General features: G+C 41.9%; 1 protein-coding gene across 1 annotated transcript in view; it reads left to right on the top strand.

Moving 5' to 3' along the window:
- Positions 1-26,675, top strand: part of nphp4 (nephronophthisis 4) — a 346,370-nt gene that overhangs the window by 42,776 nt on the left and 276,919 nt on the right. The window contains exon 2 of the mRNA XM_069919049.1: positions 716-868. Within this exon, the coding sequence (XP_069775150.1) occupies positions 716-868 (153 nt within the window). The remainder of the gene's footprint in view (positions 1-715; positions 869-26,675) is intronic.

Genomic DNA, 26,675 nt, shown 5'->3' with positions numbered 1-26,675 from the left:
ATTCTCATTCTTTTTGCTGCCATTTAAACAGTGACCTGATGACTTCTAGAACTGCCCTCAGCAACCCTGTCCTCTTTTAAAAAAAATATTCCCTTTGTCTGATCCGTCCTTCCACCCACATTCTCTGCAATTGAAGCTAATTATTTTTCTTATTTCTTCCTTCTTTTGAAGGGTTTGCACCCGAAATATAAACTCTTTCTCATTTTCCACATGTGCTGTCTAATCAACTCTGTATTTTGAGCATTTTCTGTTCTTATTTTGGATTTTCGGTATCTGTTTTTTTAAATTTTCATGGCCCTATTGCCAATTTGTTGCATCTTTACAGATGCCAAAGAATTTCTAAACCAAGAAGTTTTTCTCTGCTGGAGCAATGGAAAAAAAGGAGACTTTATACAATTGACATCAACAAGGGATTTAATCTGATTTTTTCCAAAAGGGAGACCACAGAGGACTGTTGGCATATCAATTGAATTCCTCTAATGGTTGTTGAAGCAGAAGCTACAATTTGAATTTGAATATGAATTTGAAGAAATAGAGTTGAAAGTTCTTCTTTGGTTGACCAAATGAGCTTGGATATCCTATTTATGTAATGAAGAAAGTTTTAAATAAGGAAATAAATGCTCCAGGTCATAATTTAACATCAAAATGTTACCTTGAGTTAAACCACCTGAGCTGAGTTATAACTGATTATAATTATTTGAACCTTCTTATGCAGAGCTTATTGGAGGGAGTGGTAGATGTCCAGTGCCAACTGCGATTGAGCCTCTTTGATACAACATACTCCCATTTCTTTGGCAGAACTTGGAAGAGTTCACCACATTCCATAAAACATAGCCATGGTCAGCCAGCCAAAGTGTCATTCAATCAGGTAAGGTAGCCTTCAATTGAATATGACTCTCAGGGCTTTATTCTGCTTGTAATATGGATGGTATGTCACTGTTCTGAATTACTAAAATAACAAATGTACTTCATATGTGTGTCTGAAAACTTGAGTGTTGGAAGAAATTTTCAAATTAATGTCTTAATGTAAGAATATTGGTAGAATACTTTGCAAGGCACAAGTAAATTTTGACTCACCAATCATTCAATCTTCAGACATGTTTACTTGTTCCCTTTTGAAGTCAACATTACCGAAGTGGTGATCATGAAAACTGCCCTAACTTACTTTTGCAGTAACTGTCCGATGAGCAGATTGTATTATATTGCATTTATTTCTTTTCTGTCCTTGACTCTCTCCTGGGGTGGAGTTAATTTCCTGACAATTTTTGAAAGCCCATTTGTTCAAATTAGAAATAGTCTCTTAATTGAAAATAGCCCCAGAGTTGTACAGTACTAGACTTTAAATTGTGGTTAGTCTCGTCTATCTTTTGTCCAGTATAACTTCAATGGGGTGCCTTGGGATACACTGTTGCAATAGTTTGCGTTAGAAGTAGAAAGCTAAAAGTGGTAAGGTTTTAAGTGTTGGCATTTGTCACCATAACAAGCACAGTGTAGTGAGTTACTGCATTTACCACAGTAAGACATTCAGCTTAAATAATGTTATAATTACCTTTCTGAAATTTCTTCCCAAGGCAAAAATAACCTTGTGTTTCTTAAATTTCCTCCAAGAATTGAGGCAATGTTATTAGGGATGAGCCACATGATTGCATTCACTTCAGACTTGTGCTTTACTGAAAAGAAATACATGCAGTTTTTAGGATGTGATTTGCCCAGATTCTTCTACAGCAGTGGTTCTCAATTTTTCTTTCCACTCACATACAGTCACAAGCAGTCCCTGTGCCATTGGAGGTCTGTGATTAGTAAGGGATTGCTTAAGGTGGTATGTGGGTGGAAAGAAAGTTTGAAAACCCCTGTTTTAATCGTACCCCATGGTCCCGATATGTGGATGGTTTCAGAACTCCAAAGGAAATGGGCCAATGACCATTTTTCTCAAGCAAATATTTCAGTAACAATTGGGTCAAGAGCAGTGTTTCTCAACCTTCCTTTACACCTTAAACAATCCCTTACTAATCACAGAGCACCGATGGCCTAGGGATCACTAAAGTGGTAAATGTGAGTGGAAAGAAAAAGGTTGAGAACCACTGGTCTACAGCCTCCTCTATACCCTGTTGATTTCTTTTGATTGTGCGCTGTTTGTCTGTATTAATTGGAGTTCTGAATATTATTGTCGTATTTACAATGGTTCCTTTTTATTCCATTTTACGATTTGTAAGTTGTGTTTTTTTTAACAACTTGCAGAACTTGTGCACTCTTTCAAACCTACTTTCATGAATTAAGCTTGCAGCTTCTTAAGTAATTTAGATGCATTTCCACATTGCCGATTAGAAGTTCTGAATCAAAGTCACTTGAAAATCCTGAAAGCTAACTCTCTTTCTCCCCACTGTGGATGTTTCTAAAAGTTTTCGGTTATTTCAGTGACTTTTTAAACATTTTAGTTTAAAAATGTGAGCTTTGAAGGAAATTATGGTTTTGAAGCTCACTCAAAATAAAATGTTAAAAAATCATGTTCCACTGTGTTAAATATCATACAGACTCTGAATAGGTTCCTTGTGATAAATTGGTAAATTAGTCCAAGTAGTTCATTGTGTGGATACTTGTTATTTCCTTGCTATTTAATTTTTGAAAAACCCAACACCCAACCCCAACCCACCAATTTTCCCCTGCAACCGCTGCAATCGTGTCTGCCTGTCCCGCATCGGATTTGTCAGCCACAAACGAGCCTGCAGCTGACGTGGACTTTTTACCCCCTCCATAAATCTTTGTCCGCGAAGCCAAGCCAAAGAAGAATGGTTGCAATGTTATATAGGGAAAATTGTTCAAAGCAAATTTCTATTTTAAGCAATTAAAAGTAATTTAAATAATTTATTTCTCATGATTTACAATGTGAAATACAATGAAAAGGTGGAAAAGAGCCATCATTCTTTAATAAAGATTCAGATAACATGGTATGTTGTATATATATTATGTAGGATTAGATGTTAATATCCCTTATTGCACTCCTGAGACCTGCTGCCTAGACTCTGTGGGGTGGCCAAGTGAGGGGTGGCAACTTCTGGGTCATCAAGCGCGCACCCTCCTTCCTCAGTATTTCTCTGAGGGTTCAGGAGTGAGTCCCGGGGTCACCCCCTAGACGCCACTCACTCACTTGAAGACCACAATTATCTCCTTGGTTTTGCTGATGTTGAGCGCAAGGTTGTTATCATTATCCTCAGCCAGTGCCACTTGCTACCCTTTTCAGCAGCTCTAGAGAGATCTTTGACTGCTTGTCGGTGTATCTTTCCTTGCACTCCCAACTCCTGGAGTAGCCTTGATGTCGATGTGACCACAAATCTTCTACAGCCTACTTCAACCGGTTGGACCCTTGCCTTTCAGCCATGTTGTTACACATCAGCTGCAAGCTCAGTTTCTCGCGCTCATAGCCCTCCTCCACTGCATTCTCCCAAGGTACTGTAAGTTTGATGATGTAATCAAGATGGAGTGAGACCAACTGCAGCACAAGGTCAATCGTGAGGTTTGTTTCCGTGATTTCATTTGGGAAGCAGAGCCTCTGGCCTAAGTCTGCCATCATCTTCCAATCATGTACACCTGCCTAATCATCCAGAGTCTGATTTTTGATGTGGCAATCCTGCTTGTCTCTCACCTTCTCGGACAAATGTTGTTAACGGTCAGCGAGATGAAGACACTCATCTGCTGATTTTCCAGTACTGCTGCATGACACCATAGCACCAGATTGTGACGCCAGGTGGATTGGCATTGAATGAGGCTGGCCTTGCAGCCCACCAAAATAGGTTTTAGTGTTGCTGAAGTAGGGCAGAGGAAGCATGTAGGATCCTCCTGACTAAGGTTCGTGGCAGACAGTAAGACATTGTATGGAGCCCTGATGATGAAGCTTGCTCTGAATGACTCCATCTCCCACAGCTTTTTCCAGATCTTCCTTTTCTCCACTCCCTCCCATCTCATCTATTGCCCTTCCCTTGGCTGAGTGATGGCCTTTGTGTACCTTGCTACCTCCTCCTGCTGACATATCTCCTATGTCACAAGCTTGGATCTCTGAGCTGGAGCAGCCTTGTACCAAGATGGTGTACTGGCCCCAAGACCAAGACTATTCCTCCCTTGCTGCATTCAGCCCATGATGTTCCTATGCTTGAGTGGCACCTTTGCTTGCTTAGTTGCTTCTAATGGAATCCATTTCCTCCCAGTATCCAGGATGATGGGCAGCATGAGCTACAAATGGATCACTCGCCTCTGTTAACATCTCTGGTCTTACTTTGGTGCACTTCTATTCCTCTAAAAAACTGGAAATGGATAGCTCTAGGACTCCTTTGCTGAAAAGCCCTGTGCTGCTGAGGTACCTAGAAAGACCAAGCCTCTTTCTTGCGTATGAATTGATCAGTCTCTCCAGCTTTTTCATGTTCGAGACTGGAACTACATGGTTAGTGGCCATATGAGGTGTGGAAGGAGCCAAAATTGCATTCACCAGATCTTCAACTTGCCAGGTAGTGTGGTTCCATTGATGCTCTTAAAGCCACTAATGGCATCCTTCCTGAGCTAATGTACCTGCTCTGTATCTTTGAGGGATATGTTATATCACTGACCTAAGCTTTTCACTGGATTCTCAAAGACTGTTGGAATCCTCTCATCGTCCATGTAGAATTGTTGATCTACCAACTTCCCATTGACACTGGAGATGGTTCTGGACTTTCTCGGCTTGATCTTCAACTAAACCTGCTCAATGTTCAAGCCTTTATCAGTCCTGTGAGATTGTCCACATATGCTCTGATAGACGGCAGGCTCAAGCCATGTTTTATGCCCTGCCCTCTAAGCACCCATCAAAATGCTTTAATGATCACCTCCATGGCCATGGTGAAGGCTAGGAGGGAGATGGTACAACTGGCCATGATTCCCACCTCCAGATGTTGCCATGCTGTGGGGTAGCCTACTGTTGTCAAACATAGCTGCAGAGGCTTGTGAGGGCCACTAGGACCCTGAAGAAGTCGAGTGCAGTCCAGAGGAGATTATGAAGGACTGAGCCAAAGGCATTGGCGAGATCCAGGAATATCATATTAAGATCTGTGCCCCCCTTGGCGACCTGGATCTGATGCTAGATAGTGCAAGCATTAAAATCGAGGGGAGATCAGAATTTGTTATGAACAAGTGATGAAATTCAGTGCTTTGCGGCAGAATCGTAGAGCAAACATTCATATAATACCTATCTTATAACATTACTATTTAAATAAAAAAGATAATGCCCAAAAAGGAAGGCAGTGTCTTTGGTTCATTGCCATTAAATTCCTGAATAATCAACAGGGAAGAAGCTGTCCTTGTGCTGCTTAGTGCTTGGCTTTAGGCTCCCGTACATTTTTTTCCTGATGGTAGCAGAGTGATGAGGGCATGGCCTGGGTGGTGGTGGGTCTGTGAGGATTGAGGCTACTTTTTTAAGACACCACCTCATGTAGATTTCCTCAACGGAGTGAGGTTTGGTGCCTGTGCTGTTGTAGCTGAGTTAATAACTCTCTGGAGTTAATTCTTATCCTGAGAGTTGGCATCTCCATACCAGGTAGTGATGCAATCAGCCAGAATTCTCTCTGTGATACACCTTTATTAGAGTCTTCAGTGACATACAGAATATTCTCAAACACCTAACAAAGTTTAGTCATTGGTGAGCTGCCTTTATGGAGGCTCCAGGACAGGTCCTCTGAGATGTTGATTCCCAGGAATTTAGAAGTTCTTGACCTGCTCCATTATTGAACTCTCGATGAGGACTGGGTCGTGTTCCCTAAAGTCCACAATCATCTTCTTGCATGCAAGGTTGTTATCATTATACCATTCAACGAGCTGATCTATTTCCCCCTCTATGCTTCATCATTGCCGTTTGTGATTCTGCCGGCAACTGTGGTGTCATCGGCAAACTTGAAGATAGCATTGGAATTGGCTATACAGTCAAGAGTGTTCAATGAGTAAGAGCTGTCGGCTAAACACATCCTTGGGGTGCACCTGTGTTGATAATCAATGAGGAGGAGACATTGTTTCCAATTTGAACTGATTGTGGTCTTCTGATGAGAAAGTCAAGGATCCAGTTGTAGAGATGTACAGAGGCCTAGAGTTTGTAGCTTCTTGACCAGCACTGAGAGAATAATGGTATTGAAGGCCAAGCTGTAGTCGATGAAGGGCAGCCATATGTATGAATTGGTGTTTTCGAAGTGATCCAGTGCTGAGTGGAGAGCCAGCGATATTGTATCTGCTGTGGAGTGATTGTGACGATGACCGAATTGCAGTGGGTCCATATCTTTGCTGAGGTGCATGTTAATTCTGACCTTGACCAACCTCTCAAAGCATTTCATCACAGTGGAAGTTTGTGCTACTGGGTGGTAGTCATTGAGCTCGCATTACTCTTCTTTGGTCATGGGATGATTGATGCTCTTTTGAAGCAGGTGGGAACCTCTGACTGCCACAATGAGATTTTGAAAATGTCCATGAACACTCCGGCTAATTTTTCAGTTGATTTTCAGTACTCTGCCTGTAATGCCGTCAGAGCCTGATGCCTTAAATGATGTTCTGACGTTGCCCTCAGAGTCCTCAGCTTTTTCAGGGATTTTAGTATAGTAATTAGAGGGGATATGTGACTGAAAATTTGTCTGTCGTATTGTTTAGTAGAAGCTCATCCCATCGCTTTGGGGTGGGGGGTGGTGTTCACGTATGCAGTGTTGCGCTTTGTTAAAATGAAACTGATTACAAAGGAAAAATAACCTATTAAACATTCATTTTTGAGATTAATCTGTATCCACAGTAAAGTGATTTTTTTGGTTCATATCAAGCTTGCCTGGAGTAAATATTAATTCTATCAATAAATTACTTCACTGGATACTGAAAGGAAATGATAGCTTCATGTACCTCATGGTTATTGTTAAGATGGTGCTCAAAATGATTTAGTGACATCATTACTGTAATTTGTTAGAGTTCCATGTTACTTACCATACTTGATTAAAATATTTTTTTCCTTTACAAATATTTCTATCTTTTCATCTGAGTGAAAAGATGTGCCCTTGCATTTTGTCATTTTGATTGGTATTCAACAATTATTGAGAATCCTGTACTTTAAAAAATTTTTCACACTATGAACCATATTGACCAAAATACACATAAACCTTTCCCTCTTTAATAAATACAGTATCATTTTCTCCCCTTTTTCCCCCTCCCTTCCCTCCCTCCTTCCCACCCCCCTCCCCACCCACTCAACGTTCAACATACACGATACATTAAACCCATTAAACAATGTCATCACACAATGAAAATAAACAAGAAAATTGTGTCATCTACTTTTACATACTGGGTCAGTTCATTTCGTCGTCTTCTCATTCTGTCATTTTAGGGGGCGGAGGTCCGCGGTAGGACTTCTCTGTTGTGTTCCATGTAAGGTTCTGTAAGGTAAAACATCATGAGATGGGAATGTGTAAGGAGTTACCCTGTGCAGGGCTGTAACAAGATGTGAATGCATCCTTGTACTTACAAGATAAGAGAGACATTGATGGATTGAGAGGCAGGAAGCTAGCAGGGAAAGGATAGCAACAGTTTTAGTCATTGGACAAGTAATGATATGATGATGTTCTAAGCACGTATCCAAGGGTATAAAAAATCACCATTTTGCTGATAACGGCAGAATGCATTCTCCAACTAACATTGTTAGTTGCAAGTGTTACAATCCGGTAATAAAGAACAAAGAACCCTGATTTCGACTCAGTCTGGTGTTTGTCTCACTCATTCATGAACAAAGCAGACCTAACAGTTCCCAAATTTGTTCGAATACTGTGATGTTATTTCTTAAATTATATGTTATTTTTTTCCAATGGAATACATTTATTTATTTCTATGTATCATTGCTGTATTCTCAGGCTATCTTCTGATTTCCAGGTTGACATAATACATTTTTTTTGCTACAGCTAAGGCTATCATAGTAAATCTTTTTTTGTGCTCCATCCAAATCGAGAGCAAGTTCTTTACTACTTATATTACTTAGAAGAAAGATATCTGGATTTTTTGGTAAGTTGCTTTATGTGATTTTATTTAGTACCTGATTTAGATTTTCCCAAAACTTTTCTACTTTCTCACATGCCCAAATTGCATGTACTGTTGTTCCTGTTTCCTTCATAAAGCGAAAACATCTATCTGATAACGTTGGGCCCCATTTATTTACCTTTTGGGGCGTGGTGTATAGTCTGTGTAACCAATTATATTGTATCATGTGTAACCTCGTGTTTATTGAATTTCTCATAGTTCCGGAGCATAGCTTTTCCCATGTTTCATTCTTTATCTTTATGTTTAAATCTTGTTCCAACTTTTGTTTGGGTTTACAGCTTATTTCATCGTTCTCTTTCTCTTGCAGTTTGATGTACATGTTTGTTATGAATCTTTTAATTATCATTGTGTCTGTAATCACATATTCAAAGCTGCTTCCTTCTGGTAACCTCAGCCTGCTTCCCAATTTGTCCTTCAAGTAGGTTTTCAGTTGGTGGTATGCAAACATTGTACCGTGAGTTATCCCATATTTGTACTTCATTTGTTCAAAAGATAATAATTTATTTCCCGAAAAACAATTTTCTATTCTTTTGATCCCTTTTCTCTCCCATTCTTTAAAGGAAAGGTTATCTATTGTGAAGGGGATTAGTTGATTTTGCGTCAGTATTAGTTTTGGTAGTTGATAATTTGTTTTTTTCCTTTCTACATGAATCTTCTTCCAAATGTTGAGCAGATGGTGCAGTACTGGTGAATTCCCATGTTCCACCAGCTTTTCATCCCACTAATATAGTATATGTTCTGGTACCTTCTCCCCTAGTTTATCTCGCTCTAATCTGGTTTTTCCCTTGTTTGATAAAAATCTGATAGGTATCTTAGTTCTGCTACTCTATAATAATTCTTAAAGTTTGGTAGTTGTAAGCTCCCTTGTTTGTACCATTCTGTTAATTTATCTAGCGCTATCCTCGGTTTCCCGCATTTCCATAAGAATTTCCTTATTATTTTCTTTAGCTCCTTGAAGAATTTCTCTGTTAGGTGAATTGGTAATGATTGGAATAGGTATTGTATCCTTGGGAAGATATTCATTTTAATGCAATTTACCCTTCTTATCAGTGTTAGTGGTAAGTCTTTCCAGTGTTCTAAGTCGTCTTGTAATTTCTTCATAATTGACTAATAATTAATTTGTATAAATGGCCCAGATTATTATCTAGTTGAATACCTCGGTATCAGATTGCTTGTGTTTGCCATTTAAATGGTGATTCTTTCTTAAACTTTGTGAAATCCGCATTATTCATTGGCATCACTTCACTTTTATTTGAGTTGATCTTGTACCCTGATACTTCTCCATATTCCTTCAATTTCTTATATAATTCTTTTATTGATAATTCTGGTTCTGTTATGTATACTATGACATCATCTGCAAATAGACTGATTTTATATTCCTTCTCTATTATTTTTATCCCTCTTATTTTCTGATCTTATCCGTTCTGCCAATGGTTCTATGGCTAACGCGAACAGTGAGGGAGATAGTGGACATCCCTTCCTAATTGACCTGCTTAATTTAAATTGGTTTGATATATATCCATTTACTGTCACCTTCGCCAATGGTCCCTTATATAATGCTTTAATCCAGTTAATATATTTCTCTGGTAGGTTGAACCTCTGTACTACTTTGAATAAATAATTCCATTCTACTCTGTCAAAGGCTTTCTCTGCGTCTAAGGCAACCGCCACTGTTGTTTCCTTGTACTGCATGGATTAAGTTAATGAACTTACAGATATTGTCCATTGTTCATCTTTTCTTAATAAATCCTGTTTGATCTAGTTTTACTATTTTTGGTATACAGTCGGCCAATCTGTTTGCTAATAGTTTAGCTATTATCTTATAATCTGTGTTGAGTAGAGATATTGGTCTATACGATGCTGATGTTAGTGGATCCTTCCCTGTCTTTGGTATTACTGTAATTATTGCTATTTTGCATGAATCTGGCATGTTTTGTGTTTCTTCAATCTGGTTCATTACTTCCAGGAGAGGAGGAATTAATGTCTTTAAATGTTTTATAGAATTCTATTGGCAGTCCATCTGTTCCCGGCGTTTTATTGTTTGGTAGTTTTTTAAATATCTCCTGTATTTCTTCTATTTCAAATGGTTTTATTAATTTGATTTGCTCCTCTTCTTGTAATTTAGGTAGATAAATATTGTCTTCTTTCCCTTAGTTCTTAGTTCGATATAATTGCTCGTAGAATTCCTGGAAGTTTTCATTGATCTCTGTTGGGTTATATGTAATTTGTTTGGAGAATCCTGTACTTTTGAAGTAAAAACACAATGCTGGAGAAACTCAGCAGGTTAAGCAATGTCCTTTATATTTGCAAAGGTAAAAATGCATAACCAACATTTCTGGCTTAAGTTCTTCATCAAGGTATGAAAAAATGTCGACAGGCGCCCGAGCGAAAGAGTAAGGTGGGGGGGAAATGTGGTTGCAAAGGCAGGTGGAGAAGGGAGGGAGGGGACAGCAGCAATCAAGGGGAGGAGGGATGTCTGGGTGAATGGAGGGAGGAGAATTGGAAAGGGGGAGGGAGAAGAGATGAACAGGTTGTAGAAACCGGAAAAGTCAATGTTAATGCCACCTGGTTGGAGAGTGCCCAGTGGAAAATCAGGTGTTGTTTTGAATTGTGTTCTCAATTGTGAAAGTTTACTTCAAGCACTAAGTGAGATGAACCGAGGTTCAGCATGCAATGAGTCTTCAATTCAACATGAACCCATTTCATTTTTCGAAGAAATTGCTGTCACTATTTAAGAAGGAGTATATTTATCATATAGACTCTGTCTGAATCTAGTCCCTGTGAAGATATCTGAATCTTTGCATCTAATATATCATGACTGGTGGGAACTTGAATGGTGGAAGTGTCCTTAAGATCCTGGAGTTTGGGATGTCTAATTATGTGGCAAATCTGTAGCTTTCCAATTTCAACTTTTCTTGGGTTTTAGATCTGAAATGTATTCCTTAAAGTTATTTGTCTTTGTCTGTTGCACCTTAGGAATAATAGATTTTCTATTCAGCTCACTGATTTCCTTTCACATTGTGAAATTGGCAGAGGGCAAGTTTGTATTTATAAATTATTTTAGATGATAATTCATTTACACAAATTCTTTACTACATAATGGTAGAAACATTTATGAGCTGCTTTGTTAAGATGATGTGCCATTTCAAGATGTCAGAGGAAACCAGGGCAATGTACAGAGTCACAAGAAAAACATATGTTACCTGTTTACAGTTCTTTTTGTTTGTTTAGTGCTTTTTTTTTGCACCACCAATGTGGTAATTCTGCCACGCCTGCAGGAAAAAGAACCTCAGGGTTCTATGTGATGTCATGTATTTACTCTGACATTAAATCTAAATCAGAATCTGAAATCTGATCTGAAACTACAAATACCACACAGATGGTGTCCGAGGACAGGGTCGAACATGGTTTGCTGGAGCTGTGAGGTAGCAGCACTAATTGCTATACTTTTGTATTGTCTTTATTCCACAATATTGCAACCTTTTAAAAATGCTTTGCATTTCTAGATTTTGCAAGTAAATACAATAAAACCCCTGGAATCCAGCACCTATGGGGATTGGTAGAAAAATGGATTTTCTGGTGGCTTGAGATGTGCTCATACACCTGGATACCAGGAGTTTTTAACTGTAATATCTTCACTATGTCCCCTCAACCCTCTTGACTTTCTAATTACTGTTGTTCCATCTAGTTTGCTATCATTAGTAAACTTGGAAATAACATTTGTGTTGTCAGTCAAATTGACATAAATTGTGAATAGCTGGGACAGAAATATCAACCTTGCATGACCCATCAACCTGCCGATCTATTTATTTGCATTCATGAGGCCACAAAGATCTCTCTGGGTTGTTCATTTGCTCTTAGCAGGGATTGTTGGAGCTGCTGTACTGGCAGCAGTTCAACTGTTGCAGACCCAGGGAGATTGGGGAGCGGAGACATTGTGTTCCTCTGCAGGATTCTACCATCCAGTTCCACTGTCAACTGCTCTGTACAGGCTTCAAAAACTCTGTTAAAAGAGCTAATGCATTTTATTTAAAATCCTGCCACCGCAGGGTATGGGTCCAAGGTGGCGGCACCAGTGTTCAGCCACGACCTCGATGGGTTGCAGACTCTAAGAACCAGCTGACCAGCGCAGGATACCAATGGTGGGGTGAGCACCCCACGTTGAGAAGGAGAAGCAAAGGAGATGACCTAAAGGATAGTGACGACAGTTGCAGACCAGCAAGGGGGCTCTGTGGCTGAAGTACGCGCTCAGGCGTTCTTCAGCTGTTGGTGACGTGCGGGTGAGGAACTCGCATAGGCTGCGGGCTACTGGTGGTTTGAGGTTGTAGGACTCACACCAGGCTGTGGGGTTACTGGAGTGAAACTTGAAAATCTGTGATTGTAGTCAAAACACAAATGCTGGAGGATCCCCGCTGGTCCCGCAGCATCCTATGAGAGACTAACGGAGTTCCTCCTGCATTTCTGTGTTTTGACTCCTTTTGGATTCGAGAGGACGCTGAGGGCAAGAATGGCTCCCAAAGAGCACTGGGCATTGGAGGCTTCCTCATCGTGTTGGAGGTTTGGGTCTGGGTTCCATGTGCTAATGATTTGAACTGGAATCTTGTGCGTCAGGAGAGGCTACGGAAATGCTGGAGGCGAATCCATGGTCACTTGTTGACTCTGGGTGGGGACGCTCTTTTGCTCTTTGTGACTGTAAGGGGAGCTTGCCAATACTAATGGTGAATCTTTTATGATTTTTACACAGAAATAAAAGGAAAAAAAAAATTCCATAAGCAATCTTTTTTGCATGCTTTCTTCTGGAATGGTCGTTTACGCAGGAAGCACTTTTACGCTACCTTCCGGTGTTGCAAAGATTGTCAGAGTTGGAACATCGTGTTGATTAGCAGTTTCTTATGGAATGCCTGGGGTCAATTTTGACTGCAGCCTCTCTATAAAAACGTGTAGGGGACTTGGTGGGGAAAAATTACGGGATGGAATTTGGCAAACAAATTCTGTGATGACATTTTTCCACCGCCAACAGAGCAGAAAATTTCCTAAAATTTTCTGCTTCTCAGTGGCTGTGTAAAAGTGCCTTTTGTCTGCTTATGGCAGACTAAGGCAATTTCGTGTACTATTACATTTCTGTTTTATTGCACAGAGTGGTGGCTACTGAATTTCCTCAGCAGAACTGGTGGTGGAGGTGAAACAGGGAATCAAGAGACTCCTAGACAGACACATAGATGGAAAAAAATGGATTGAAGTAGGGAGGGTTCATTTTTTTTTGGTATGAATATATAGGTTGGCCGAAGGACCTGTACTGTGCAGTAGTGTTTTATGAAATTTTTCTTGGAGTCTGGAACTTGATTGATCTCCTTAATGCATTAGAGTTGTAAGGTAAAACATCATGAGATGGGAATGTGTAGGGAGTTACCCTGTACAGGGCTGTAACAAGAAGGGGAGGTGTCCTTGTACTCCTGTTAGGTAAAACATCATGAGATGGGAATGTACAGGGCTGTAACAAGATGTGAATGCATCCTTGTACTTACAAGATAAGAGAGACATTGATGGATTGAGAGGCAGGAAGCTAGCAGGGAAAGGATAGCAACAGTTTTAGTCATTGGACAAGTAATGATATGATGATGTTCTAAGCACATATCCAAGGGTATAAAAAATCACCATTTTGCTGATAACGGCAGAATGCATTCTCCGACTAACATGGTTGGTCGCAAGTGTTACAATCCGGTAATAAAGAACAAAGAACCCTGATTTCGACTCAGCCTGGTGTTTGTCTCACTCATTCATGAACAAAGCAGACCTAACAATTTGGTGACCCCGACGTGATGGGTGAGTGAACACTGGACGACGGTTTCTGTTTTTTCTGACAATCATCTCAGCCAGCTGATAAAAAGGTCCAGAGAAGCCTGTTTTAACAAAATTCTCTCTTTTTTTTTTAAAATCTTTATGATTGTCAGTAAGAACTGGAGATCGGACAAATTAGACGACCACAATTGAAGGTCGCATGCCAGGATTGTAACACGTAAGTGATTACAGACAAGATAAAAGTCCTTAAGGTGTTTGAATGACATTTATTAAGTGCTTCGCAAGAAACTACTAGAGTTTAAAAGTCTTTATTGTGTCGTTGCAAAGTCCAATAGAGTGAGAAGGTGGTCTATAAACAATTGAGGACCTGAGTTTTCTGCCCTAAACTGGTTATTAAGAGGAGAAATCTCCCACGTGAAGGTTGGGCTTTGAAAGAAAACAAAGGTTCAGGCTTATTGGCCTCAATTGTATCTGAGAGACTGACTTATAAATGTCCGGTAGGTATGATAATGTCTGTACACTTGAGAAGTTAAGAATTTATTTCCCCAATTCGCCGTGGTGGAATACCACAGCAGACACTAGAGACCTTGAGACAACAAAAAAAGTTCTGAGGGACGCCTGCCTGGTGAACAAGAACGACGACAGAAGGCTGCGACAGCTGTGTCCGGATCAGGTAGGAGATATTAATGAAAAAGTTGATAAACTCCTAAGAGACACCCGGTTTATTCGAAATACTTTTGATAAGTTAAATGAGGGTATTCCCAACATCACCAAGGAGATAAAGTTACGTAAATTCATAGGTTGGTACAGGGAAACAGGACAAAAGTATAGCCCAAATATTTGGTTTTCTAGTTGTAATTTAACTTTCAGACCCCTTTTGGAAAACAGAGAGTGGAAAACGAGCAATCAGAGTATACAGGACAGCCTGAAGTCAATTGGAGGACAAGACTTAGAGACTGTTCCTTTAAAAGATATTAGTCATCCAGCTTGCAAGGAGACATTTTTAAAAGCAATTTTCGTTGACATAGATCCCCTAATTTAGGACAAAAACCTAAATTAAAACAGGCATTAGAAAGCGGTCCCGCAGCTATGGCTGTACAGTTGACTGCTAAGACTTTTGACCAAGTTATTAAGGAAATTAATCAGGAATTAGAGGAGCGAAATACCAGTAATGCGGCATTGGAAAAACAAAAAATGCTCCTAAAATGTGTAGACCGCTGGAGGAAGAGGGGTTGGTTACCCGGGGGCACTGAGATGTTCCTGACAGGTGAGGGAAAAAAAAAAATTTTAAAACGTAGAGGCTTAGATAAGCTGGAAGAAACAAAACACAGAAGGGAAAGGAAAAGTGCCTGTTTCCAGTATCCAGCCACGAAGTGTCCGGGTTTGCTCTCTCCCTCCCTCCTTTCACCCTCCCCTCTCTCTCTTCTCTCCCCCTCTCTCTCTTCTCCCCCCCCTCCTCTCTCACCCACTCCCCCTCCCAATCCCAATCTGTGGCGGTGCTGCCCTGAAATCCCCAGGTTGGGCAGGGCAGAGAAATACAATTTGGTTTTAATTTTGTGCCCACAATTCCAGCTCCGCATCAAATGGGATCCTGTTTTATCCTCTCTCCCTCCCTCTTTCCCGCACCCCCACCATTGCGGGATCAGGGCAGACATTGTGGGCTGACGTGTAGCTCACTCGAGGTGGGAGGGAAGGAAGGAGTGATAGTTCCCAGTGGTGGGAGACCCAATCTGATCCAGACCAGTGATCACAGGATGAGAACCTTTTAAAACCTTTGAAACGAAAGTGTTAATCTGAAGACTTTTCTCCCAGTGGGGCCAGTGCAAGGCATTTTCTCTCTCTATCTCTTGTGCTCTGTGTATCTGCCTCTCTATCTCTTTCTCTCGCTATGCTCTCTCTCTCTCTCTCTCTCTCTCTCATAGTCTCTGGATGTATGTGATGTCATGTATGTACTCTGACAATAAATCATTTATAAGTGAGTCTTATACAATTAAACAAAACGGGACACAGAAAACAAAATCTTTAATCGCGAGTCAGCAAAAAAGAGGGTGAGAGACAAGGAGATTCAGTACCGCGATGTCCTAGCTCTATTTGAAGAATTTGGTCTCCCTGGTAACCCACCTGTTACTGCCCCTGTAGAAATAGCTTGTAGACCCCCGCCCTATACATATGTGGCGTCAAAAGGTGCCCCTGGCACCCCAGATGGGATACTGGAGTCACGTCCCTTATATCCAGATATTGAGACACTGGGGTGTGACAAGAACCTCGGGAATAGGGATACATCAGACGAGGTACAGGCCCCTTTAATAAAAATAGAAGGGGGAGTAATAGATGTAGAGACCCCTCTGGAGTCCAAGAAAATAGAAAAGGAGTTAGAGATACAGAAATGGAACATGAAAAAGGTTCAGGATAACATTAAAAACTTAAACAGAGATATTAATGTGCTGGGGCAGATCAGTGAGGATCAAAAAGAATTAATGGTAGGTGTATTGAAGGAAGTGGAAAAGATAACTACAACACTGTCAGGAGAAATTAAAGCTGAAGGAATGGTAATAGGAGTAAAGGACGAAAAGTGTAGTACAGAAGAGGAAACGAGATACGATCCACCATGGGAGGAAAGTAAAAGGAAAAGACTCGGGAGGGAGAAAAATAGACATGCCTACCTGGACATAGTTAGGACAAAAGAGAAAGATGTGAAACAACTAAACTATGGCCGAAAAGATTATCTTAGAGATGAACGTGACCAATATACCTTTGACCCTGAGACATTGGAAGCTGATAGGGACAGTGACAGTGACGAAGAAGAGTCAGAACAAGGTGGGATAAATAAATGCATGCCAAGAGTAAAGAAGGAGCAGAAATCCCCAAAATTGAGATATCAATGCCCATTACTGATCACGGGACGGGGAACTCAAAAATATGTACCCTGGTCACGAATGGACTTAGAGAGTTTAATGAAAAAACTACCTCCGTTGAGTAATGGGGCTAGTCCATGGATTTCTTGTTTTGAGCGAGAAACCTGCCAAGAACAATTAGCACTCGCAGATGTCAGAACTATCATGATAAAATTAAAGGCAGAAGGGGCCCTGAAGCAAATAGAGAAAATTGTAAGAAGCAGTAAATTGGGGGATGAAATAGAATTTAACCCACTTCGGAATAAATTTTGGGAAGCACTTAGAGAAACATTTCCTACACCCTATAGTTTGGATGCCTTGGTAACCCTTCAACTAAAGGAAGGAGAGACTGCACACGAGTATTTCACTCGAGCATGGGACTTATGGGAAACAGGGACTGGAGAAAGACCCGACCACAGCTCCTTAGGAAGGGCTCACTTTCGTAATGGGATAATAAACGGACTACCTGCTACGGTTCAAGCAAAATTAAGGGACATTGTGGGATTAGAGACAGTGTCAGAGGATTTGTGGAAAAGACACCTGACACATGCAATCAAACGACATCGTCAATCAGAGCATGCTAAGTCAGAAAGTGCGTCCCAGAAGGAGGTGGACAAAACAACCGATAAATTGGTGAGAGCCATAGAACATATAGGGGTTAAATTAGCGGCCCAACAGATAGTCCCACAGGTCATGGGGCCAGTGATAAATCCGGGACCCCAAGTAAGAAATGGTTGGGAAAGACAGCTAGGTACAATGTATAGAGGGGAACATGTAGTATGCTGGTACTGCCAAAATCCTGGACACTACCAGCGGAACTGTCCGGAGGCTGGGAGAGCAAGGGGAAAAAGATTACCCTCTATTAGAGGCTATCGGGGAAGAGGAGGAAACTTAAGAGGACAAGCAAGGGGTAGGGGTGGACACATTGATGGGCCCCAGAGAATCGGGGGGTGGCAGAGTGATCAACAAGTCCAGGCACCTCAGTGTAATGACTATATTGAGGAAGGTGCTGAATTTGATTATTGACGGTGCCCAGGAGAATCAAAAATCACGCCTCCCTGGGAGCCACCAAAAATTTGGGGGACGGTAAATGGAGAAAAAATTGAATTTATGGTTGACACAGGGGCAGCAGTTACGACAGTGATTAAAAAACCCCCAGGGAGCACATTTTCGGGCAAAACATTATCTACAATAGGATTCTCCGGGATAAGGGAAACACAGCCCTATACAGATAACATCGATATGACATTTGGACGACAAAGGGTTAAAACGCCTGTCCTGGTTGTGCCAAGTTGCCCCATTAATTTATTAGCAAGGGACATTCTTACCAAACTAGGAATAACCATACAATGTTCTGAGAAGGGCCTTCGGTTAACATACCCAGGGGATACAATAAGAAGGGGAGGACAGTTTATAGTAATGACCCCATCTAACGCTTCAGAAGACTCTGTGGAGGTTAGTATTTTCTGGAGTCGGCTACTGTATGATGAACCAGGCCCAGGGCTGATTAAACAGTTTTTTGAGTGGAGGGCCAGTATTCCTCGGTATGGGGATTACCATTATCCACTAGATCCTATGCATGTTACATTAAACTACACCATCCACCCGGACCAGGAATATGAGGAGAGGTGGGACTCTCTAAAAGAAGGGAAGACAGAAACGATACATTGTCCATTTATCTTTGTAGGTAAGGAGGGAATAGCTGCTATGGTTGTTATGACAGAAGAACAAATGGAGTGGTTCTGCTTAGGAGTAGAAAGTGTGCCTCATGTGACCTTGGGTATTGCCAAAGATCATCACGCTCGACAGCTGGGTCCGATGGTAAAGGAAGCGATAGGGTGTGAATACAGGCAGACAGAAATCCCGGGATATTCCACCTCGGAGGGAGGAAAATTTGTCAGACTGAATATTGAAGCATGGGACCAGGTTGTGAATGAGAAAGTAGAAAGAGACCGAGCCATAGAAGGAGAAAATATTGATCACAGAGACTCAGACAAATATCTTTCTAATCTGAGTCCACATATATGGACAACGGGGCCCTATGATGTGGGAGTAATAAAAGGAGAGGTATTTCTAGAATTGGCCAACCCCGGGCAGAAACCAATATGGAGAAAACAATACCGCTTGTCGCCCAGTCAGGAGGAGGGTATTAAAGGAACGATAGAAGGGTTAATGTAGTCAGGGGTTTTAAGGGCGGCACCTGACAGTATGTGGAACACGCCCATCATGCCTGTTCCCAAACAGGGTAGAAAAGACTGGAGGATGGTACACGACCTCAGGGAGATTAACTTGGCTACCAAGACCATCGGGAGACCAGTCCCAGACCCATATGTAGCACTTAGGGCTCTGAGTCCGGAGCACGAATACTATACTGTCATTGATCTGGCAAACGCATTCTTCTGCTTGAAATTAGCTGAGGAATGCCAAGACTGGTTCACTTTCACTTACCAAGCACATCGGTACACATACACTAGATTACCTCAGGGTTATAAGGACAGTCCAGGACTGTTCAATCAGGCCCTTAGCGAAATCCTAATGAAATTAAAGCTCCCGGAAGATGTTACACTGATTCAGTATGTAGACGACCTAATATTAGCAGGGAAAACGCCACATGAGTGCCTGACAGGGACAGCAGTTTTACTCAAGGGGTTAGGCGAGGCTGGATTTAAAGTAAAAAGGTCGAAATGTCAGGTCGGAAGGAGGGTGGTAACTTTCCTAGGAAGACTCGTGGGTAAAAACGGTACGGCCATGTCTGAGGCACATAGAGAAATGATACTAGGGTATCGAAAACCTACTACAGTACAAGACATGCGAGGGAGGCACAGGGAGAGAACATGGTGTCGGAGACCTCTTCTATCTAATGATTGGAGTGTCTATTAATGGAAAAGATCCTTGGGGAGTGGTGAGGTTCGACTTACAAACATACACAAAGGACATAATTAAACCCACTTCGAAAGAGGGGGAAGTGAGAAAATTCGACAGTACGAAGATGTCCAGGAGAGAGAAGATAGCAATTGAGACAGGTATTGATGAGTCAAACTCCTGGATAGATCAGATGGGTAAATATGCGGACCAAGCAGGGTATGGGAACTGCTGGGTCTGTGCCCGAGGAAGGCCATTATTACGGATGAGCAGATCAATTTTTGAGGAGACAGATGCTATGGACTGCGCCTTGAACCTAATGTCAGAATCCAACCCACTGAATAGGTGTCTGATATGGGAACAGACGTTTCCCATAGCTCCGGCTAATGTAGCTCCCCCTGTCTTTAGATCCACAGGCATAACTAATGTTACTTGTTTTGCCAACAACAACACAGCAGCGCACGTTTTCCATGTGGGTTGGCTGCCCAGCGACTCGTGCAGGACTCATGTTGATCTCTCACATAGCAGTAGTGCAACCCGCTTGACCCAGGCTAGGGCGGATATTTGGTGGTTTTGTGGAGGAAAAGTGCTGTACAACTGGCTCCCCGCTAACTGGGATGGTCGGTGTGCTCTAGTAACCCTTAATGCGCCAGTGCTGATTGTCAAAAGGCAGGAGGGAGACGAGGATTCCCTAGAATTGCGCCACACAGAGAGTTGGCTGTGGAGAAAAAGGAGGAGTGTTGGACTCTTGGGGCCGGGAGGAAGGAACCCTGATGGGGTATGGATTGATGCCATTGGCCAAGCCCGGAATATTCCGGACGAATTTAAATTAGCCGATGAGATTGCAGCTGGGTTTGAAAGTTTTCCTGTTTTTAGTGCAATTTTTCCCATCACTGTAAATAAGAATGTTAATAGGATCAACCTTATTCACTATAATGTCCAGCGCCTTGCAAATTTGACCAGGGACGTTGTTGAGGCAATACATCAACAACTGTCAGAAACTTCCCTTATGACACTTCAGAATAGGATAGCGATTGATATGGTCCTGGCAGAGAAAGGTGGAGTGTGTGCTATGTTTGGAGATCTATGCTGCACTTCTATCTCTAATAACACAGGGCCAGATGGATCACTCACTAAGGGGTTAACGAAACTTAGGGCATTGGCGAAAGAATTAAAAGCCCAGTCTGGAGTCTCCAATCCTGTTTTATCCTGGTTACAGGGAGTGTTTGGGAGATGGAGCACATTGTTAGGACAACTTTTGCTGGGTTTGTTCATTTCTGTATCAATTTTTATCACTTGTGGCTGTTGTTGTATTCCATGCATTCGAACGCTGGTCACGAGGACCATAGAGAGAGCCTTTGCTGACCGTGATGAACTGCCTCCGAAATATCAAGCTGTGCAGGCTGTGGAGCAAGACTATCTCACATTACAGGAGGCGGAGAAAGTTGCTGAGATCGATCTGGAGTCTGAAGGGGAATGTGATGGGAAGGAGGGATTGTGAATTAGATTGTTACACATATAATTTTAACCTTGCTTGTAACCTAAATATTATAACCTTGATTGTAGAACAAATATTATGAATTAGATTGTAGACCATATGTTAACTTGGGAATTTACTAATGTACGGGGGGTTAGCTAGTTTTTTGCTTGGGGGCAAATGGGATGAAACTTGTAAACGGGCAATGGGATCGGGGTGACGGATGTGGGGTGTACGCAAAGGAGGGTTGGGGGAGCCCTCGCCCACCAGCCGAACTGCCCTGTGAACAGAACCCGTATAGAGCTTGGCAATAATAGGCGAACTAATGTAACGCGGTGGTAGCATAGTCAGGGCGAGATTGTCCTCTAAAGAGGACAAAGGAGGGATTGTAAGGTAAAACATCATGAGATGGGAATGTGTAGGGAGTTACCCTGTACAGGGCTGTAACAAGAAGGGGAGGTGTCCTTGTACTCCTGTTAGGTAAAACATCATGAGATGGGAATGTACAGGGCTGTAACAAGATGTGAATGCATCCTTGTACTTACAAGATAAGAGAGACATTGATGGATTGAGAGGCAGGAAGCTAGCAGGGAAAGGATAGCAACAGTTTTAGTCATTGGACAAGTAATGATATGATGATGTTCTAAGCACATATCCAAGGGTATAAAAAATCACCATTTTGCTGATAACGGCAGAATGCATTCTCCGACTAACATGGTTGGTCGCAAGTGTTACAATCCGGTAATAAAGAACAAAGAACCCTGATTTCGACTCAGCCTGGTGTTTGTCTCACTCATTCATGAACAAAGCAGACCTAACAGAGTGAGTCAGGCAGAGGCGGCAGAGAACCATGTCATCAGTTTGGAATGGTCCTGGCATTGGGTAATTGAGAGTGATTGCAGAGTTCACTTTTCACAGGCAAAGCAATCGGGGCTTTTTTGTGAGTGTATATTTATGATTGTAAAAGGTCACTTTTCTCAGTGAAGGCTGTTTTTCAGAGAAATCTGCTCGCTATAAATGTCAATCCCCATAAATGGGTGGATATAATCATGGGTGATGAGCTTGCCCTGGATTCTCTCACATTTTCTGTTGCTTCCTGAGTTATCTGGTAAATTTATCAGATATTTGTCAACAAATCTTATTTGGAATATTTGAAATTCATTTTAATGCAGGAGTATCATTGAGTGCCTGGAAGGATGAGCTGTGTGTGGAACATAGGAAGTAGGAACAGGAGTAGGCCAAAAATGGCCCATCGAGCCTGCTCCGCCATTCAATACGATCATGGCTGATCTAATTTATGACCTAACTCCACCTAGCTGCCTTCTCCCCATATCCCCTAATTCCTCTATCATGTAAAAATGTATCTAACCGAATTTTAAATATGTTTAATGAAGCAGCCTCAACCACTTCCCTGGATAGAGAATTCCAAACATTCACTATTCTCTGGGAAAAACTATTTTTCCTCATCTCTGTCCTAAATCTACTCCCCCGAATCTTGAGACTGTGTCCTCTCATTTTAGTTTCCCCGGCCAGCTCAAAAAAACCTTCCTACATCTATCCTATCCATATCCTTCATTTCTATAAGATCTCCTCTCATTCTTCTGAACTCGAGCGAATACAATCCTAGACAATTTAATCTTTCATCATAAGTCAACCCCTTCATCCTAGGGATCAACCTAGTAAACCTCCTCTGGACCATCTCCAAAGCCAGTATATCCTTCCTCAAATATGGAGACCAGAACTGGACACAGTACTCCAGGTGCAGTCTCACCAGTACCTTATACAGTTGCAACATTACCTCCCTACTCCTGAATTCAATTCCTCTAGCGATGAAGGCCAACATTCCATTCGCCTTCTTAATTACCTGCTGCACCTGCAACCTAACTTTTTGCGATTCATGCACAGGCACTCCCAAGTCCCTCTGCACAACAGCATGCTGTAATTTTTCACCCTTTAAATAATATTAAGCTCTTTTATTTTTCTTGCCAAAGTGGATAACCTCACACTTCTTAACATTGTACTCCATCTGCCAGACCTTTGCCCACTCATCCAGCTTAACTATATCCCTCTGCAGACTCTCCACATCCTCATTACAATTTGCTCTTCCACTCAATTTTGTGTCATCCGCAAACTTGGCTACACCACACTTTGTCCCCTTCTCCGTCATCAATGTAAATGATGAACAGTTGTGGGCCTAGCATCGACCCCAGCGGCACCCCACTTACCACTCTCTGCCAACCTGAAAAACTCTCACTTATCCCGACTCTCTTCCTCCTGTCAGTCAACCAATTTTCGATCCATGCCAATATACTTCCCCGAACTCCACTTTCCTGTAACTTACTGGTAAGTCTCTTGTGCGGCACCTTATCAAACGCTTTCTGGAAATCCAAATATACAACATCAACCTGTTCCCCTCTATCCACCGCACCCGTTATATCCTCAAAGAATCCAAACAAGTTTGTCAAACAAGATCTTCCCTTTCTAAAACCATGCTGCGTCTGCCTGATTGAACCCTTGCATTCCAAAAGTTTCACTATTTCATCTTTAATGACGGCTTCAAGCATTTTTCCAACTACAGACATTAAGCTAATTGGCCGATAATTTCCAGTCTTCTGCCTACATCCCTTCTTAAAAAGTGGCGTGACATTTGCTTTCTTCCAGTCTGCCGGGACCTGCCCAGAATCCAAGGAATTTTGGTATATGACCACCAATGCATCAACTATAACTTCTGCCATTTCCTTCAGAACCCTTGGATGCATATCATCAGGACCAGGTGATTTGTCTAGCTTTAGTCCCATTAGTTTCTCCATCACTACTTCCTTTGTAACAACTATTTTATCAAGGCCCTCCCCAACATTCGCATCCTTAACTCCGCACTTGGGCATGCTGGACGTGTCTTCCACCGTGAAGACTGACACAAAATATTTGTTCAATGCTTCGGCCATTTCCTCATTTTTTTGCTACCAGTTTTCCTTTCTCATCCTCCAAGGGTCCTATGTTAACTCTGGCCACCCTCTTCCGTTTTATATATTTATAATTTTTTTTGCTTTTTGTTTTTATATTTTGTGCCAATTTACTTTCATAATCCTTTTTCCCATTTCTTATTACCTGCTTTGTCACCCCTTGTTGTCTCTTAAAGTTATCCCAATCTTCCAGTTTCCCACTGCTCTTTGCAGCTTTGTACACCTGCACCTTCAATTTTATACTCTCCTTCATTTCCTTTGTTAACCACGGTTGATTTTTCCCTCTCTTGCTGCCTTTTTTCCTGACCGGCATATATTTTTGTTGAGCATTACAAAATATTTATTTGAAAATCTTCCACTGTTCCTCAACTGTTTCATCAATTAGCCAGTGCTCCCAGTCCACTCTGCCCAATTTCTCCCTCATCCTATGGTAGTCACCCCTGTTTAAGCATAATATATTAGTTTCAGATCTAACTATTTCCCCTTCCATCTGAATGAGAAATTCAATCATACTATGTATGATCGCTATTTCCCAGATGGTCTCTGACTATTACATTATTTCCTCTAACTATCTCATTGCACAACACTAGATCCAGGAGAGCATTTTCTCTTGTGGGCTCCTTAACATGCTGCTCAAGAAAGCTATCGCGGATGCATTCTCTGAAGTCCTCTTCTAGACTCCCACGACCAACTTGATTTTCCCAATCTATGTGGAAGTTAAATTCCCCCGTGACTACTGCCGTATCATTATTACATGCCTCACTTATCTCTATTTATTTCCTGTGCCACTAAACTATTATTTGGTGGGCAATAGATAACATCCATCAATAATTTTTTTCCCTTTGTAATTCTTTATCTCTACCTAAATGGACTCAACATTATGCTCTTTAGATCTTGTATCATCCCTCACTACTGCCTGGAGCTCATCTTTGATTAAGAGTGCAACTCTACCTCCCTTACCATCCTGTGTATCTCTTTGTACCACCTGATACCTTTGAAAGTTTAATTCCCATTTAGGGTCACCTTGTAGCCATGTTTCCGTGATGGCTACCAAATCATAGGCATGGGTACTGATTTGTGCCTCAAGTTCACTAACCTTATTTCTAATACTGTGGGCATTCAGATAAAGTGCCCTTATGCTCTTTGTCCTTTTAATATCTAGTGACTTCTGTAAACTTTTTGATTTTTCTGCCCACTATTTTTCTTTGTAATTTTCTTAACACTATCATTGACCCGAAAACTCACTGCACCATCTGATTTTTTTACTTTCTCCTCCCAACATTGCTTTTCCTATTTTACTTTTCCTGGCCATTACTTTATCTTCCCTACCCTTTTTCCTATCACTCTGGTTCCCATACCACTGCCAAATTAGTTTAAACCTTGCCCCACTGCTGTACCAAACATACTTGCCAAAATGTTGACATCTTTTGGATTTAGGTGCAACCCCGTCCTTCTTGTAAAGATCATGCCTTCCCCAAAAGAGATCCTAATGATCCAAGAAGCCAAATCCTTGCCCTGTACACTAGCACCTCAGCCACACGTTCATTTTCCTTATCCTTACATTCTTTTCATCACTTGCATTTGAAACAGGTAGTAATTCCGAGATCACCACCCTAGCATTCCTGTCTTTCAGCTTTTGTCCCAGCTCACTGTAATCCCTTTTCATTACCTCCTCCCTTTTCTTGTCAATGTCGTTTGTACCCACATGTACCAAGACATCAGGCTGCTCTCCCTCTCCTCTCAGAATATTTTGGACTTGATTTGTGATATCTCGTACCCTTGCACCAGGGAGGCAGCATACCATGCGGGTATACTTGTCTGGCTCACAGAACCTCCTGTCTGTACCCCTGACAATGGAGTCCCCAATAACTACTGCATTTCTCCTTTTCCTTTTGCACCACTCTGCCAGGCTCATTGCCATTGACCTGGTGCCCGTGGCCATCTTCTGTCCGGTCATCTCCCTTAATAGAATCCAACACAACTGTTGCTGAGTGGGATAGTCACTGGTGTGCTCTCCATTTTTCTTTCCGCCCCTGACGGTTTCCCACTTACCTGACACGGGTTCTGGAGTATTTATCGCCCTGAAAGTTGAGTCGATTAGCTCCTCACTCTCCCTTACAAGCCGCAGGTCATCAATCTGCAACTCCATATCCCTAATTCGCTCCCTTAGTAACTGCATCTCGGTACACCTGGTGCAGATGTGGCCATTTGGGAGGGTGGAGGTCACCCATTGTTCCCACATGTGACACCCAGTACAGAGCACTAACCCTATTGGCATGACTCTGAATACGAAGGCAAATAACTCAGCTTACCTTTTCTCCTTGCCTGCTTTCGCCGAAGCCTGATGAGCCAAAGCCAGGAAGTCTCACTCCTTCACTGCTCCACCTGATGAGCCAAAGCCAGGAAGTCTCACTCCTTCACTCCTCCACCTGATGAGCCAAAGCCAGGAAGTCTCACTCCTTCACTCCTCCACCTGATGAACCAAAGCCAGGAAGTCTCACTCCTTCACTCCTCTACCTGATGAACCAAAGCCAGGAAGTCTCACTCCTTCACTCCTCTACCTGATGAGCCAAAGCCAGGAAGTCTCACTCCTTCACTGCTCTACTC

Source organism: Narcine bancroftii, chromosome 2 (genome assembly GCF_036971445.1).
Source record: "Narcine bancroftii isolate sNarBan1 chromosome 2, sNarBan1.hap1, whole genome shotgun sequence".
NCBI classification, from domain to species: domain Eukaryota; kingdom Metazoa; phylum Chordata; class Chondrichthyes; order Torpediniformes; family Narcinidae; genus Narcine; species Narcine bancroftii.
This window is presented reverse-complemented; position numbering and strand designations above follow the sequence as displayed.